Raw genomic sequence first — 17,917 nt, forward strand, 5'->3', positions numbered from 1 at the left:
TTTTTTTTCCAGAGGAAAAGAAAGAGATCTATATGTGTGTAGATCAAATGTCAACATTTTATTCGAAGAAGATAATTTTCTAAATTAAGAAACCTTTAATTTTTTTCATAATTTGATTTTAATATCTATGTAAAATGTATGAAGAAGAAAATCATCTATGATATTATATATCTTAGATAAATCGTCGATTCTCCTTAAACACTTTGCTTTTAAATAAATGCGAGCCAAGGATATTTAAAAAGTACCTCCGGTTTCTTTGGCGAATTCTCCGCGCGGAGACGATTTCAAGATGATCTCCATGTTTTTATGGAGATCTTAAGGATTAGCACGGAGTTGTCTTGCGAGTTTTTGCGAAATTATTTCCCGTGAATAATTTATAGCCTGGTAGGGACGATTAGAGCAGTAGAGAGAGAGAGAGGTTTTGCTAATCTGCCCAAGAGCGATGTGAGGAAACGCGCGTAAACGCATCACACTGCCGCCAGTGCGTTTTTCTAAAGTTACGTTTAAAAGTTGTTTCTGACTTGATGGTGGAAACATTCCTTTCTTTGCACGATTTTAATAATAATGTTTCGAAAAAATATGCGCATAGTAGATTTAGAAATTTCAAAAACAATACGAAAATATACATTTTATATGTTCTTGTTCTTCATGATCACCGTTTTACTTGTACGTAGAATTAATACATCTTTTTTCCAAGAATAAAATGAATAAAAATGAAAAGAAAAGGATCAGTGCTGCTTAGCATTTAGCAAGATCGATAGGAGATCTTGCTCCTCTAAGGTACGACATTTGCCGGACCACTGATGCCATGACATTTGTCGTTGACATACGGTGCAAAATTCTGTTTTCTTTCTCGCAAAATCGATCGTTGCTAGATGCGCGAATGACGTATGCACGCACGCACACACATATAAGTCGTTGCGCATCTCTGTTCGTCCGTACATCGCCGAAGATAGATGAGAGGCTCTATCCCCGGCGCGGAACCAGTTACAGCTTGACGAGCTGTGTGTTTCGCGTAATGCCTCGCGATCTTATCGTCTTATTAATAATAAACCGCGAACGGCGTTATATCGCGAGAGATGCCCGCCACCGGATCGCTAGGTGCTCATCGTGTCCGTTGCTTACGCATCCGTAATCGGTTGGCCGCATTTCTCAACTCTTTTTTCGGCACTTGATTCTTTATGTATTATAAAGAGAGCAAATTGTGAATTATTCATACGCTTCTATATGCGCGAGTATTAAAAGCGTTAGGAATTTTTCTAAAATATTCGACGGTAGCTACAGCCCCAGGATGGCATAAGTGAGACGGAGTATTGGTATCCATTTACCCGCATTTCTCTTTGTTCTCTTTGATGTTGAATTATTCATGTGTGTTTATTTTACTTTTAATATATATTATACGGTGCGTATAAATATATTTTAGAATATAAAAATTTAGTTAAAATTATTACTAAGAACCAAGCGCAAAAAATAGACACATGAAAATTATCTAAAAATCTTTCATTATCTTGGCTATTTTGGTCTTTTTTTTGGAGCATCTTGATAAAATCATTTGACAAAAAATTCATGCGTTTTGATCTTTCTCTGGTTATCATCTTTAAGTCTCCTATCGGTTCCAGCTGTTAAGAGATGACGAGATTACATAATTCAAATTGTCAAATGACATCATGACAACTCATTCGCATCATCATTTAGATTGATGTGTTTCTCGTATTAAGTTGAGAGAAAATGTGTATAATATAATATTAAGAAACGTTGAAAGTTATATTTCTTGAAGTCATTAATTTTTAGTGAAAGAGAAAAACGTGCATACATAAAAAGTTTTCATTAATTTGGTGCATCTCGAATATCGCGAATAATTAAATTTAAGAGAGAGTAGAATTAAATGGTAATTTATTATTATAATCCCGAATTTATTTTTTAATTGACAGGAAATTAAAGATGGGAAAATTGACTTGATATTATGCCAGCAGTTTCACTTCCTACAAACATTTATAATACAATAATAAACAAAAGAATAAATATTTGTCAGAATTAATTATTAGTACTACTTAATTGCTCAAAGACAAATTAAATTTAAAAATATTATGTTTTTTTAGGTGCACTTCGACACATAATATTTGATATAATTATATAATATAAAGAGTCATAGGTAAAAGTTAATAACTTTATATTTTGATTCACATTACGAGGGAAGAAGGGATTAAGCGATTACTTAGCTATTATTTGGTGTTTAATCGAGAGTAACGGTACTTAGAGATCAGAATGATTTGGCGCTCTCTTTCTCTTCTCTGTCTTTCTTTTTCTTATTCTCTAGCAAAGTAGAGATCCATTGAGTTAGTTAAAAAATACATCAACTGTGGTCAGGATCAGTATCCTATAAATAAATCCTATAAATAAAGAAATAACTCACGAAATTATGATTGTGTAGTCTAAAAATTTCAAGAAATTATATAAAATTTTATTTATCTCCATTTTTTTCACAAACACAAAATTTAGAAAAAACATTGGTTGCTTTTATGTATCTCGTTTTTGGGAACAAAACTTTATGGATTTTTCTTTAAATAGTTAATTAAAAAAAAAAAAAAGAAATAACGCAATACACGCAAACGCACACACTCACGAATGTAAGAACATAAAATTATAATTGTACATGTACAGGATATAAGTAAAGTTGAGGCATGATGTAGATATATTATTGGTGAAATATATATTTTCAAATTTATAAGTACTTGGATTGAGAAAGTCAATGCTAGTTTAATTATAATATATCAATTTAAGAAAAATATTAAGAGAGATTTCATATATCATTTTATTATGCTAATAAGATATCAACAATGCATGAGCCATTTTGATGACATCATGACTGGAAAGAACGTAACACCGTAAAATAAGACATCGATGTTTTTAGAACCTTTAAAAAATAAAAAATTTATATATATATATTATTTTTAATTATTATATACGTAATTTTTAAATAATTATTTTTAAATAATAATATAATTCTTAAATAACTATTCGATATGTCATTCAAATAATGAAAATAAATAAAATATTCCGTGCAACTTTCTTAGCATTATAAACTATGTGCGGGACTAGAGAATTAATTATGTAGTATTATTTACCGCAGCAAAGCTTTCAATAGATAAAGTCATAATTTTACCAGCAGTTAATTTGCAAGGTGATATAGTTCTGTTCATGATTAAAAGAAATATCTTGCGACATCTTTTTGAAGTGTAATACCACTTTCCTTTGCAACTGCAAAAGAGATTTTTACCAGCTTAAATAAAAAAAAAAAAAACTAGCGAAGAAATCTGTATACTTACATCGCTTCATATGGAACATTACTATAGTCCAATAAAAATTGAGCTTGCCAAAATTGTAAGAAAAGATGAGTGAGTTGCGCAATGTAAATTGCCAGAGGTGCTGCAATATCTCTCGCATTGCTTAAATTCATCACTACCTAGAATAAAAATGTAATTGTTCGATGGAGATATTTTTTCGAATAATTTCTTGTTCTCTTACAAATATATATGTATTCCGAGAGTTACGATATTGAAGATGAAATATTATTTTTGTTAAATATTGATTGTAATTGAGAACGCAACGAAATTCTTTTTGCTTGTGCAGATTATATATTTATAGCAAAGTATAACTACAAAAAAAAAAAAAAAATTAATACATACTTGTATACCGCCTATACTGCCACAAATCATATTTAAACTAATGCTGATCAGGAACATATTTGTAAATGTAGATTCGATCATTTCCGCGAATCTGCAAAATCGCGAAGCTGAACGCGATTGCGGGCAATATGAAAATATCGATATACATATAATGCGGCTATTATTTGTTGTACAGATATTTTTTTTAAAATATAGAGGAGAAATCTAGGATAGAAGATATATATTTGTTTCGTTAACACGCACTCTATTACGTGAAGATGCATACGCAAACAGAGCAATGCTTTGTGATAATTCATGTCTCTTATCTTGTCCAACTTCATATGAAAATTAGCATCACTATCTATACCGATATTCTCTAACATGTGTCTGGAAGTGAATGAAAATTATGCTCTTATTTTTCAATTTTTAATCATCGTTTCTGTGAATCATTTTTGTAATTCTAATATTCTTACCCAACAATTGAAAACATTCCGCAGGCATGCTGCACTACAGTATAATAAAAGGTGTCAACCGCGATTGTACTAAATACGTGAGCGAACACGCCTAGATAACAGTGAATTGTTATTGGGTAGAAATACTGGTCTAATTTCTTGCCATACTCGACTTGAAATGGCAATTTCGATGCACCCGATATGGACGACTTTGTTATGTTCACAGCATTGTCCTCTAATAACGTCATAATGACTGGTTTTATCAAATAAAAGAATGCTGTTATATTCATGAAAACTAAAAAAAAAAAAAAATTATTTTTCATACGAATAGATTTTCTTTGATTTTTATTATTTATAAACGTCTCTTAAAAAAATGAAACAAAAATAATCTCTTTTGTATCTTCTGTGTAAATTTCAAGGCTTAAAATAAATAAAGGAAAAATTCGAAAAATTACAGAGGATGTAATACAAAATATACGCTTTTGTATACTCACTCTTGCATACATCCAAAAAATGCACAATTTGCTATACATTTACAGTTTCTAAAATGTACCTGCGTAAAATATTGTCAGATATCGTCCATATTCGCTGTGACGTGCCAATATAACCCTTTCCACATCTGTATTTAATGATAACCAGTCGTCTTCTATCATCTTAAGGCAAGACTTGATCTAATCAATGATATAAACATACACGCACATTTTGCATCGCATCAATAATTTGTATACAAAAGATTACGTCGTATCCATATTGTATAATGATTGCTTACATGTTTGCTGTTCAACATTAGGATTGCTATTTTATAACTGAATATTATGCTAATCAATACGGATGGCAAACCCTCGAAAATATCATCGAGATCCATTGCGTTTAATACGTACAGTAACTGTATCGGATTTTGTGGAACATATATCAAGATTTTATTAAGGAAGGAAAGAAAATTGTGCAATGAGTTGATACAATAAATAATCCGTAGTAAACTGTTTTCTCGCAAGAGTGTAATTTTCAAAATTAAATATATATACCTGAGGTATGAGAATACTAAAGCAGAAAGTAAACATCGGCACGAAGCGTATACATCTATCGCGAAGTCTATGATACGGCCATACTCCCGCTATAGTCATGTATATTTTAGGAATGATATAGTACCGACTATTCCAGATGTCTTTCTTGCCCAACATTTTGCGAAATATTAATATTAGGGATTATCAGATTCCTTGTGAACATTTATCGCTCGATGAATTATCTGAGCTCGGTTATCGATTCCTTTTAACGCGGCAAAGCGACCACGCAATAATTCAACTAGATAATACGTGTGCAATTACGTTGTGCCTGAACCCTTTCTCTTCCGCATTTTCATGTAAAGTCAGTCCTTTCATCATTTCTCTTTCATCGTAATAATAGGGCATATTTTCTGCGTCATTCTTCGAAATTGACGTGAAATTAACGAACGCTTTTGTTCATTTCATTTTGAAAGAAACATAGGTAGTTTCTTTTCAACAATTCAGTAGAATAGAAGAAGCAATGAATGCGAACACAAGAAAACGAGATTAATATAGAATATAGAACAAGATATCATAATCCTAATATACTTAATGATTTAGGAGGGAGAGGGATGTTGAATTGAATGCAGTTAATGTATAATGCAAACTGGGAATTTTACAAACATAAATTTAATCTTTAAAAATAAGAAGCGTACAACGAAATTTTTCTATACTGGAAATGTTCTACTTTTATAGTGATGACATCATCGTTGGACGGAATAAAAATTAGAAATTAATACATTATTTAACGAATAGTTTTTCTCTAATAAATGATCGAATTTATTGTAAACATTATTTCTTAGAATGGTCGGTATAACTTGAAAATAGGAGAAATGGATTTTGAGAAATTTTTATATGTTATAGTTTCAGACAAAGATTATGCCACCAAAATAGTATTTCAAATGCTTGATTGCAAATAGAATCGTGATATCCAGTGACATGTTACGCGGATTTGCAATTATGCATGTGAGTATCTCATTATAAATAAATAAATAATATATATATATATATATATATATATATATATATATATGTTTATCTTATACATATATAAATATATAAAATAATTAAAAAAGATAATTAAGAAGGATTTTTAGATAATTCTTATATCTACATTTTGCGCTTATATATATATAAACTTTTTTTAACTGATTTTTTAAATATTAATTTTTATATTAAAGTCTTCTTGTTTCCTTGCAATTTTCGAATATTCGCAAAAAGTTAATAATAACGCGAAAAAGAATTCGCTAACGCTTGTTTCACGGCTGATGACGTTCAGGAAGTTTGCCAAGTAAAGCTCGTAAAAAAGTGCGAATTTCTTTTCCGGGTGAACGCTTCGTCATATTGACTTTACGTGAAACCACGTGAGAATAAAATCAAGTCAAACCCGAAATGTCGAGCGAATCTTTTATAAATTGCGCAATATTGTTTCTATACTAATTGAGTACATCATGTCTCCTGTATTTTTCCGATATGAGAGAGATTTACCGTGCACGACGGAGATGATATTAATCGCAATCGACGAGAAGGTTCGCTAGCACGCGGTGTTTAAAGGAAAATTCGCAGGCGGTTAATTAATTAGGCGGATAACGGTGGTTTGGAGATTCTTCCAATTAAGCACGGCGTGCAATAGTTAGATTCGCTAATTAGATATGTTGTCCCGCACGAATACCTTCTCTTTTTTTCACTTTTTCCTTTTTTATATTAAAAAAGGGGGAGGGGCAGGGATATAAAAGCTGATGTACAAAAGTGTTCGTCCTTGCGCGCAAGCATAACATTCCTCATTCTGACGTCGTTGCGGCCAATTATGGATTTTTACAATTTTAAGCGAGTGGTTTTAGCCTCGTCTGATGGCTCGGTCGAGAGTGCCTGCTTACCGACTATCAACCTTGCAACTGGCGGTAGACCAAGTCATTAAGTGATAAACGCTCGACTCCCGCTGGCAGCCGAGACCTCTCCTCTTCGGGGGCCTCAACCCTCCGGGGGTACACACGCTGTACGTGTAAGAGCGAATGATGGATGCGTTTCGTCGCGGTGCAAAAGTCAAAACCGGACCGCGTTTTTACGCATCTAACGAAGATAGTAGCGTAGATAATATCTTAGACGAAAGAGATCTTCTCTGAGAGAAATAAAACGCTCGCGTATATGGAATAGTTGCGGGGAGGCGTCGTTCACGCACACCGAGATCCGCTTTCTGGGGGACGGTTTCCGCGGGAAAAGATACGCCGTCCAATTTCGACGGCGGCTTCCCGCGCGATTACGCGGTCCGGTTGTAACGGACGGCGGATTAATACGATAGCAGGGCGAGAGAGCGCTTGGGACAAGGACGAGGGGCAGGGCAGGAATTGCATGTTATAGGTAATTGGCAATTTCTGTAACGCGATTCCGCTACCACCTGTCTGTGTCCGGCCGGGAGGAGTTTCGCTAGCGGGTGTTTGAAACTGCTGCTGCTGCTGCTACGGCAACGGGTGTTACCGCGCAAGGACGGAGAAAACAGCCGCGGCAGATCGCGGCATATATTCCCCTCGACACACGTAATAACGCTAACATGCTCCGACGCGCCCGTGAATTTATGTAGGCACGTCGAGTGCTCTTTTCGAGCACCAACCGCCAACCTCGGGATATACTTGCCGAGTACTTTGGAGCGAGAGTTCCGCCGCGGAGGAATCTCCTCGAACGCATGTGCGAGAAATGATCTTTTCTCTCCGTTTTTTCGTCACCAGCGTCTTACGAAGAATCAGCATAATCGGTGAAAAAAATATATGATTTTATATTTTTATTGAAATTTTAACAAAGAAGAAACGTGCGCAAACAAATTCTGCCGTTCAAAAAGCAGATGTAACATTAGATCTTGCGAATGCGATATATTAATTATGCATAATATATTTTAAAGCATTTTTGCGCTTAGATTCTGCCGATGATGTGCGCCACTTTATATAGTTTGTTCTTACGAGTTTATTTATAATTTTAAATTTTTAATTAAAGCAGTTGATATATCATTGATTGATTGAAGCATAAAAATGTATAGTGAAACACATAATTAATATATATTCAGCATAAATAATTTAAATTTAATTTTAAATGTAAAAATGAATTTTTATAAGGTTATATCTTATATAAAAATATGAAAAATATAATATTTGACAATTCGTTTATAAATGATCAGAAAAGAAATCTTTATTACTCTCGTTTTTACATATATTATAAATCATTGAGGAAAAGGTGAACGTTTTCAGGTAGCGGAATTATTAGAGTTACTGTATAATCTGTAACAACGGCTGTGCACGCGTGTTCGTGTATATATACGTAAAATTAAATTTAAATTATTTATAGAATATATATTAATTATGTCTTTCAATATGCGTTTTTATATTTAGATTCAGTAAATGATATATCAATTGTTTTAATTATATATATATATATATATATATATATATGTATGTATAAAATCTCTTTCTCTTTCTGCCGACCAATTTCGTTGCGCGCTGTGCAAATAGATTGGCATTCTAAAAAAAAAATTTCTCGGTAATATTGGAGAAAAAAACGTCATTACCGGCGAGGTCGTAATATCGAATGTGTATTGCGCGCTTTGCGCGGTTTCTTCGGAGGCACTGAAACACCGCCGTCGCCGTCGCCGAGAGGGTGTCGGGAAGCTCTCGCTCACTGAGAGGGCTATTATTAAAATTGATGTTGCAATGGCAATAAGCAGAATTGCCGGGTATTAAATTAAATTATTTTAATGTGGCAGCGCGCGCGAGGACGCGCGGGGAACGGAGAGGAGGGGGGCTTGGAGGTTTGGACGATCACTCGGTTGGATGGAGAGAAGCGCGGCTTGTAATATCCATCGCATCGTATTGTAAGATTGAACGTACCGCGGTGGAAAGTGCAACGATTTTGTACATTTTGATACGCGACGACCTTTACGACCTGTAACGACGCTGTGGAAAGATTTCACAAGCGCGATCGCATCTGGCAAACCTTGAATCACTTGCGGATTGTTTAATTCTCTTCTTTTTTTACTTTAGTATCTAAACATTTTGATAAGAATTAGACTCTTTTATGAGATTTGCTTACAGATTTTATAGATATCTCTCGTGAGTTTTTCATGATTTAAGTTTTTCTTTTCTTTTTTTTCTTAAACAGTATTACTTTTTATTGACAGCGTATATTAATAATATATTTCATATTATGTTTTAAACAAAAATAGTTGAAAACATATTTGATTATATTCGGGTCACACCTACAAGGGAATCATTATATCATGGAAAACAAGAAAATAAATTGAAAATAAAGAGAGAATAAATAAATTTAAATAAAGCTACACTACAAAACTCTCTGATATGGCATTTCTTTTTTTACTTAATATCTAATTTAAAAAATAAACGACATTATCCTACAGATTAATTACACTTTTAATAATAGAAATCAAATTTTCATGTCCGCTCTATTCTTTTAATAAAATTGTCATTAATTTTTTTTTGTACAGTATAATTGATCTAGCTCAGATTAGCGATGGATAATCAACGTTCTATACCACGATATCTTGTCTCCCGCGGATCTTTCCGCTTCGCCCGCGTTCGAGTATTAATCGACGCAGAACAAACAGCCCGGTCGACACGCCGATGTGTTTGCACCGGTGCTCTTTGCTCATACACGCTCCGCGAGGCGAAACGGATTCTCTCGCCCTTGGGAGAGAGAAAGGATCTTTTTCACGAGCGTGCACCGTTGAACATCGGGCGAACCAACTCTCCACCTCGAACGTTTGAACGTAGCCCTCTGTGTTTGCCCGAGAGGCGCGAATTACGACTCCCCAGTGTCAATATGTCAACGCGGATATTTCATTCTCGGTGCGACGGCGGCACGCCTCTTTCGCGCCACTTTCGTCGTGCGTTACATAGCACTTCGATACTTTTACGCTGGTCATTTTGCATAAACTCTGTGTTTGCCCCCCTCGCTGGCCTTCGCGCTTTCCGTTTCTCTAGACTCGTTTTTAGCTTTTCTCTCTTTCTTTACGCACGTTAAAATTAATGTCTAAATTTTAGAGAGAAGGTTCATTGGCGCGGAGATCTTATTTTCTATAAAAGAAAATATCGATAGAAGCAAGATGAAGATGGGATAAAACAATTGAACTTGTATCAGAATAGAGTTTCGCCCATCTTTGTGTGGACAATATTTAAATTGATATATTTAAATGTATTGTCTCGTCTCTTTTAAAATCTCATTACGCATTAATTAGCTGATTTTATGTGCTGTCTTTAGGAAATCTTATCTTGTGGCTTCTTCGCTTATCAGAGAGCAGTTGAATATTCTAATTGACTTGTCTAATCAATTTTATCTCACTTTTCTCCACGGTGATTAGTAAGATTATCCCCTTTATACCGAATGTTATTTTCCGTTATGTCCAACTGATCACTCACTTCGTTTTAAATAATCTTGGTAATCACAAGATCGAAGGAAGAATGTTAGAAAAAGAGAATCTCAGTTATTGAAGTAGAAGAAACTTCCTGCTCTAGAGATATCAAAGTAAACGAGAAACTTTCGCAAGTGTTTTATATCTCGATTAATGTAAACAAGTAGTTTTTCTAAATTGTTGAAATTTCTTTCTCTCTTCTAATTGTCGTTGCATCTCTCTCACGTCGTTAAAGAAACTCGAATGGAAATAGCTCGGAGATGAATTAGTAGGACGAATAAGAAAATCTCCTGTATTTTATTTTACATTATGGGAATGACTAGGAATTCAAAATGACGACTTTGAGCGTTTGTTCGTAATGATTGAATTTTCTCTATATTTCGTCTCTCTTTTACGTATTTTCTTATCGGATTCATGTCGTTGATACGTGAATCGATTTCCGATCGGACGTCTTCCACTTGCATGGACGATAAACTATTCTCGCGTAAGATTACGAATTATTTTTTGGAACGATTGCCGAAGTCGGACAGTTTTCAGGGACGAGATCTCGTCGTCTCGCTGAAAAAAAAAACTAAAAAACACGAGAAAGACGAGAGTGACGGATGAGATTGTTCCGCCGGGTAAAACTCGTTGATGGAAATCCGATAGTATCTGTTATTTATATAGCTTGACAAAAGTCCGCATTTTTAATACTTGAAAGATGCAATTGATAATTAATCGAATAAAAAATATTTCCGTACTTTTTTTGTTGAATATGAAGATAAAAAATTATTTTTAAATTTGAGTCCTACTCCAATTGTAAGTTTTATAAAGAAAACATTAAAACGAGCAGAAAAATTAAATCTTTTTATTTATCAGAATCAGTTTTTATGTTTCACTTTTTAAAATAATTTTTAAGGCTAGAGAAAGAAAGAGAGAGAAAGAGACAAAGAGAGAGATAATAGCACATTACTAAAAAAAAAATTAACTTATTGGTTTCGATAGACAAGAAAAGAAAAAAAAACAAATTAAAAAAAAAAAAAATTTAATCTATTTTAATCAAGAATCGAAGATCGAATTAAGTATCAAAACCTATATGATCAAATTTTTCATCCATCAATAAAATTAATTTCTCAATTGAAAGCAACCGCAAGAAAATCTGTTTCAAATAGCAGTAATTCAATTAGATTAGTGTAATTATCAATTTGAAGATACAATCAAGATCACGCTTTTGTTTTCAACTTCAATTCTCGAATTATATCATCTCGCTACTCTTGGAGCCAGCGATGATCCAGAATATTCTTTCACGAGATCGAGTATCATTACTCCCTTCCTCACATACATTACATTACACAATCACTCCTCCCCCGTATAACATCAGCATAATTTCGCGATATCCGCGGCGGAGGCGGAGTCGAGTGACTTATGAAATCTTCCGGCAAATATCGCCGAGGGATATTGTTGTCGTCGTTGTCGCAGTATTGTAATAGATGGGGCGCGGTTGCGGGCCAAGAAGAAGAGGAGCCGTCAGTCGCGTTGTGGTCGATGCGACTGCCGACTGCGGAGAGGATAAAAAGAGGTGGATATCCCTCGGGCGGTCGTCCTTGCCCTCGCCGATCGGCCCACGTCAAGGCCATCTTGCTTCGGGCGCAATGCACCCGCCGCTGCTGCACTTTTCTCTCTCTCTCGCTCTCTCTTTCTCTTATGTTCTTGGACTCGTCTAATACACCGGCAACGCTCCACTTCAGCTACCCCGTGCTATGTACGAGACTCGGGCTGTGTCTCTCCCTCCATTTGCTACTCAACTCGAAGGCAGGCAGGCAGGCAGGTTACACAGTTACAGCCCTCTCTGTCCTTCTCCTTATCCGCCTTCTGTGCTACCCGCGACTTCTTCTTGCCTTTGAGCTCTCCCGCGACTCCGAGCTATAGGTATATCGTCGCGGATAGGGTACGAGATGCGCGTTCTCCTTTCTTTTCTTATCCCGTTAACCCTCGCCCTCTTCTTTCTCTCTCTCTCTCTCTCTCTCTCTTTCTTTCTTTCTCTCACTCCCTTTTCCCCGCTTTGCCGCTATAAATATCTGGCGAGATGTTATTTTTAACTCAGCGCCTTGACTAACGTGCACTCGTATCGTGCAGTAATGGAAATCACGCCGAATGTAAGATCACGTGATTTATATCGAATTATTGTCGATTTAATAATCTAACTCGATGTATATTAACTCTTTCTCCATCTACAGGTAAGCTTTTAATAATCATAGGAATTATATTAAATTATATTTATATTTTGTTAAATAATAGTCTTATTTTTTGTTTATTTTTATTATTCATTATAAATAACAAATGTGAGAACGAATTAAACGGGAATCAATCACATTCGTACGATATGACAATTGAAATATTAAAAGGGCGAAATTTCAGAAGATTGATAATCGTATCATTGATGGAAGCATCGTGTGAAGGACGAATTGCTAAAACTAAATTTACTTGCCCCAAGTATTCGATGTAATCGGAATCGTAGACTTTTCTTTTTTTTTTTAGTAGCGGTGTCGATGGCTTTATCGTTTTTCGACCCTCGTGGGAGCCATCGACGTCTTTCGCCGAAATCCCCTATGTGATGTTTAAGCTGTGAGGTCGATCGACACTATTCGCGCCCGCATCGCCTTCCCTCTTCTCGCTCGATCTTCTCTTCCTACCTCTCGCCATCGATCTCCTGTCTCCCTACGGCCGTTTCACCACTTTTTCTGTCTTCCCTTCCCGCAATGCTCTCTGGAGCATGACGCCGGCCGTTGATTAGACCCTCTCCTCGCTCTCTTCCACCCTCCTCCCCCCCCATTCTCGTCGAATCTCTTCTCGTCTTACCTTCCGCGCTTCTACCTCGCTACTTTTTATCCTGACTGCGTGACCTTGCCAAGGTCGGGTGAACGAACCAGCACAGCGGAGGTGACGTTGATGATGCCGGTGTTAGATCGCAATGCTTGAGCAACGAGACGAGTATACTCACATAAGTTTCAGTTTATACATATATTACACGAAATGTTTTCCAGCGTTAAAATTTCGTGGCGAAGTTTTCTTAACAAGAATGAAAATTTTAATTCTTTAATTGAACATACGCGAAAGCATATCGTATTTTTTTTCCTTTTTCCATTTCGTTGGACGGTTTGATAATCTGATTCGTTTGATAATTGGATGCATATAAGAAACCAATAATAACTAATCATTAAAATTCAATGAATTCAATTTTCATTCTCGATCGGAGAATGCACACAGATTGGTCTTGTAAATTGAAATTTCAAGTAAAGCAAGTTACGACGAATAGAACGAGCGTTTGCCAAGATTGGTCGCGTTTTTTATCCGACGTTTTTTTGGCCGCGAATCAAAAGTCGGTTGAATCTAATTCTCCGTTCATTTCTTGCCCTTCTAATCACGTGCGTAGACTCGGGACAAGATTGCTTAACGAGAGAGCGCGGAGATATTCCGTACTTTCGTTCCTTCGTTAAGCCGACAACAAATTGACGATTGTTCCGCAGGTAGCATCGCGACTAATTCGATCTGGCTATTAAAACCCGCTTCCTTTGCTTGATTGCGTATCATGAAACATATCACAGCTGGATAATAATGGTAACAGTAAAAGAATCTCATACGTACTTTAATACCGTTTAACGTAAGCGAGCCTCTTTTTTTCTCTACCTTGCCACGATTGAACTTAACGGCAAAGTTAATAATACCGATTTATCGAGGTAGATAATCAATCAACGCTTATTGTTGCGTGCTCACGATCTGAATTCTCGATTTATCGAAGCATTCGTTGGAATGCCGTTGCTCTTCCACTTTGACCTTTAAAATGTTCTTGCGGCGCCGGTCAGGCGCCACATTCGCGTTTATTCCTTTGATCTTTATTTGTGTCTTTGAAAAAGATTTGTATGCAGATTGCGTGCATACGTACATATTTTCTTATTTCATATTTCTATTAATTAATTTTTTATATTTAAATCACACATTTTTCTATGAAGAGTTATTTTGTCAGAGGTAAATAATTGTTTGAATTGAAATCATGGAGTATAAAAATGCGAGCGTTGAATGAAATCTTCAATAATTGATTTCTGTTAAAATGTACATATTCATATATGCACATCTCTTTTCCTTCACGATTAACAAAAACTGATGCAAAGTAAGCTTGTCCGTAACCATGTGTACGGACTACTCGTTAAACCCCTATAGACCCTTGCCATAAATGAAGTCTGGATATTAATTCGCGCGCGACGCGACGTCGCGAAATTGGCTAACAGGACGATTAATCAATTAACTAGCGGTCGCGACAGTCCTCTCGTTTACAACGAGTACGGGATGGCAACAGGAACAGTCTCGGAGTCGCGCCAGATAAACGACAATTTTGCAAATTAATAGCGCTGTCATTAAGCGCGTCACTGCCATGAAACGGCATGAATCGCGAATGTCGTCCGGTAATCAACGCTTACGTACGCGTTCGTCTTCTTCTTCTTCGTGGCTGACGCGCACGGAATAACGATACTGGCTTTCCCAGGAAAATGCCTAGCGAGATTCCGCACGGGGAAGAATGTTGTAAGAAACGTGTGGCGTTTGTACAAAATCAACTTTCCCAGGGTGATCCGAACGTGCCTCTATTAGCGTCGTTGATAGCCCATCAACGTACGATAATAAAACTTCACCTGTTTTCATTCAGATCCATTATATGGAGTATTCCAGTGACTAGATATTATTCTTTTAAGTAATGCTGAAATTATTTAGGGAATAATATTTTAATATGCATGTTTGAATATTAAGAGAATATAATATATGTATACATGTGGGAATTGTATGAAATATACATAATATATTAAAATATATAATATGTTAGTATTATATTTTTTATATATAATTATGTATTATACAGGGTGTTTTAAGAATTAAAATATGAATTTAGGATCTCAAAAGAAGAAAAAATTTTTCTTTGGAGGTAAACGCTTCGTTTAAGAGATATTAATATCTATACATTTTTATTATAAAATTTTATGAAGCTATTATCAAGTTATAATTAATAAATTAATAGTATGTTTCAAGTACTTTATTATTAGAAAATATGAAAATCACACGAACATCATATCGGCATATTCCCTTAGAATAAATGCAAGGCATAATGATGCTTACTTCACGAAAGCGTCGAACAAATTGAGAAATGTCATTGAGAAAGTTTTTCAGTGATATGTTGATATAGTGTTTGTGCCGTTTTTTATCAATATTGACATGTATAATTACAAATATATATTAGCATATACAATAAATTTATTATTCCTATCCGTAACTTTAGTTTAGATTTCTCCTAAGTTCTTCAATATCTAAGGTCAATCTATCAATATCTAAGGTCTCCAATATCTCTTAAACAAAGCATTTATGGGCACTACTTTCAGAGAAAAATATTTTTGGTTTTGAAATTTTTAATTCATATTTTAAGTTAGGACATTTAACTCTGAAACACTCTGTATATTATAATATATATATATATATATATATATATATATATATATATATATATAATGCATTATATTGTGCTGCTGCGGGGTATCTGGACATTTGCGATCATTGGAATATTCGTGACTTGGTTCGAGAATCGAATTCTTGAGATTTCCTTTTTTTTTCCTTTCCATATATATAAGTTTTACTTGAAGTTTTAGATTTATAGATCTAAATTTAGCCGGTGCGAGTTTCTCCGCTCTCGCAGCATACAACTTCGTATGCAACTCGGCGCGCACAACTCGGAGAAAAAGATGCCTTTACTTTGTATTTGCACGAACACTTATACCTTGAGGCGCAAGCAGCCTTTTGCGAAGCGCGTTTACGACTGTTAATATATAACTTCCCGCGAAAAGGGGCGCGCGCACAATAACTGCAGGAGATACCTGCCGCAAGAATTTCGATTCGCCGCGATGCCGCGACACACGCGGAAATATCGAGGAAATATGCATCCTCCGATGCGTCCCGATGTTGAAAATTATCTCGCATAATGATAACTGCGAGTGTTACTTTGTACCGCTAACGAGAAACTTCTTTAATCCAGAGTTATCTTTACTCTCATTGGCCTTTTTATCATAACATTGCATATAAAAATATACTTGCGGAATTCTGGAATTTTCAATTTAAGGCAGAAATTCCAGAAACAAAAAGTAAAAATTTCAGTTTTATATAAAATTTAATTACTTATGTTAGATTAACAATATTGCATTTATAACAATATTGCAGTTGTTTTTAGTTTTCCAGATTTAAGTAACCATCTCTTCTTTCTCACCTACATGAATTTTTTTCTTTAAAATTATCTCCAGGATTAGATTCTGATGTTATTACTGTTACTAATCATTTCTTTTTGATATTGTCATAGATTTTTTTTATCTATCAAAGAGCGTTTAATGTCAATGTCAATATGCAGAAATATTCGCGGATTCGCTATGATCGTTTCTCGATTATTTTCTTGAATAAACGACACCCTTACGAATCACTGCTGCAAGCGTAACAAATAGCGCACGTAAATGGTTAACGCGAGATTGTTGTTGGGGTGGTTCGCGGCTTCGCGTCTACGCGGAAGTCCTGTAGCAATCTCATATCACCACGATCGTTCATGCAGAAATTGCGAGAATTGAATAGTTTATCGAGCAGACGAAAGAGAGAGAGAGAGAGAGAGAAAGAGAGAAAGATGTTTCATTTTCCAGACCACGAGCTCAAAGTTTTTTTCGCTCGTTGTTATGTATTTCTTGCGCATTTTCCTACGCAAAACGGTTCATTTTAATTTAAGCATGAGGTTTTCATCTTCTTCAGCATATCGGGCTAAAATCTCGTTACATTATGCAAGCTGTTTGAAGTAATACGCGCGATGATGTGATAATAAAAGACTTATGAATCTAGTTCTATGATTTTAAATCGGCTCGTTAATCATGCGAAGTAATTATTTTATCGAAGAATTTTTTGCGATGCTGCAGCAAGCGCACAGCAGATTACTGTTGCCTAATTTGCATACTATCCACTCTGTAGAAAGCTCGTGGTTGATCGTTTCTATCGTGCATGCACGTTGAAGATTGAAACAGGAAGGATATAGCATAAATAAAGAACACGAAGGTGTGAGGAAGATTAGGTTCGCGTGTTGGTCGTTGCGTGATTGCGCAAAGTGTCTTTTCACCCATTTTTGCCGGCGTTAAAATCACCCTGTGATTAGTCTGCAAACGGGATTGTTCGCGACATCCGCCGCATCGCGACGGTCCCATTCTCGACGCCGGGCTCCCCAAGATTTTTTATTCGCTTTTTCTGCGTCAACCTTTTTCCACGAACGAGCCCAATTACGCGCCTATTCAGCGACATCATATTGGT

General features: G+C 35.5%; 2 protein-coding genes across 6 annotated transcripts in view; one reads left to right on the top strand and one right to left on the bottom strand.

The window, feature by feature from the left end:
* The window catches only part of LOC126848602 (telomerase-binding protein EST1A), a 95,986-nt gene that overhangs the window by 27,050 nt on the left and 51,019 nt on the right, over positions 1–17,917 (top strand). The gene's annotated exons all lie outside the window — the stretch shown is intronic.
* LOC126848626 (uncharacterized) lies at positions 3,072–5,589 on the bottom strand. Its single transcript, XM_050589638.1, has 8 exons — positions 5,143–5,589; positions 4,887–5,003; positions 4,671–4,788; positions 4,139–4,412; positions 3,930–4,052; positions 3,687–3,777; positions 3,327–3,463; positions 3,072–3,258 (listed from the first exon to the last, which is right to left on the bottom strand). The coding sequence occupies exons 1-8, from the start codon at positions 5,296–5,298 to the stop codon at positions 3,108–3,110; spliced, it is 1,167 nt and encodes a 388-aa protein (XP_050445595.1). The 5' UTR covers positions 5,299–5,589; the 3' UTR covers positions 3,072–3,107.

Source organism: Cataglyphis hispanica, chromosome 4 (assembly GCF_021464435.1).
Source record: "Cataglyphis hispanica isolate Lineage 1 chromosome 4, ULB_Chis1_1.0, whole genome shotgun sequence".
NCBI lineage: Eukaryota > Metazoa > Arthropoda > Insecta > Hymenoptera > Formicidae > Cataglyphis > Cataglyphis hispanica.

Bases quoted from the DNA above. Each gene is read 5' to 3' on its own strand.
- LOC126848626 (XM_050589638.1), bottom strand. From the start codon at position 5,298: ATGTTGGGCAAGAAAGACATCTGGAATAGTCGGTACTATATCATTCCT. The intron at 3,464-3,686 runs GTATGTATTAAT...TTTTTATTCTAG, and splicing joins GCAGTATAGGCGGTATACAA to GTAGTGATGAATTTAAGCAA. The intron at 3,259-3,326 runs GTAAGTATACAG...TCTCTTTTGCAG, and splicing joins AATGTTCCATATGAAGCGAT to TTGCAAAGGAAAGTGGTATT.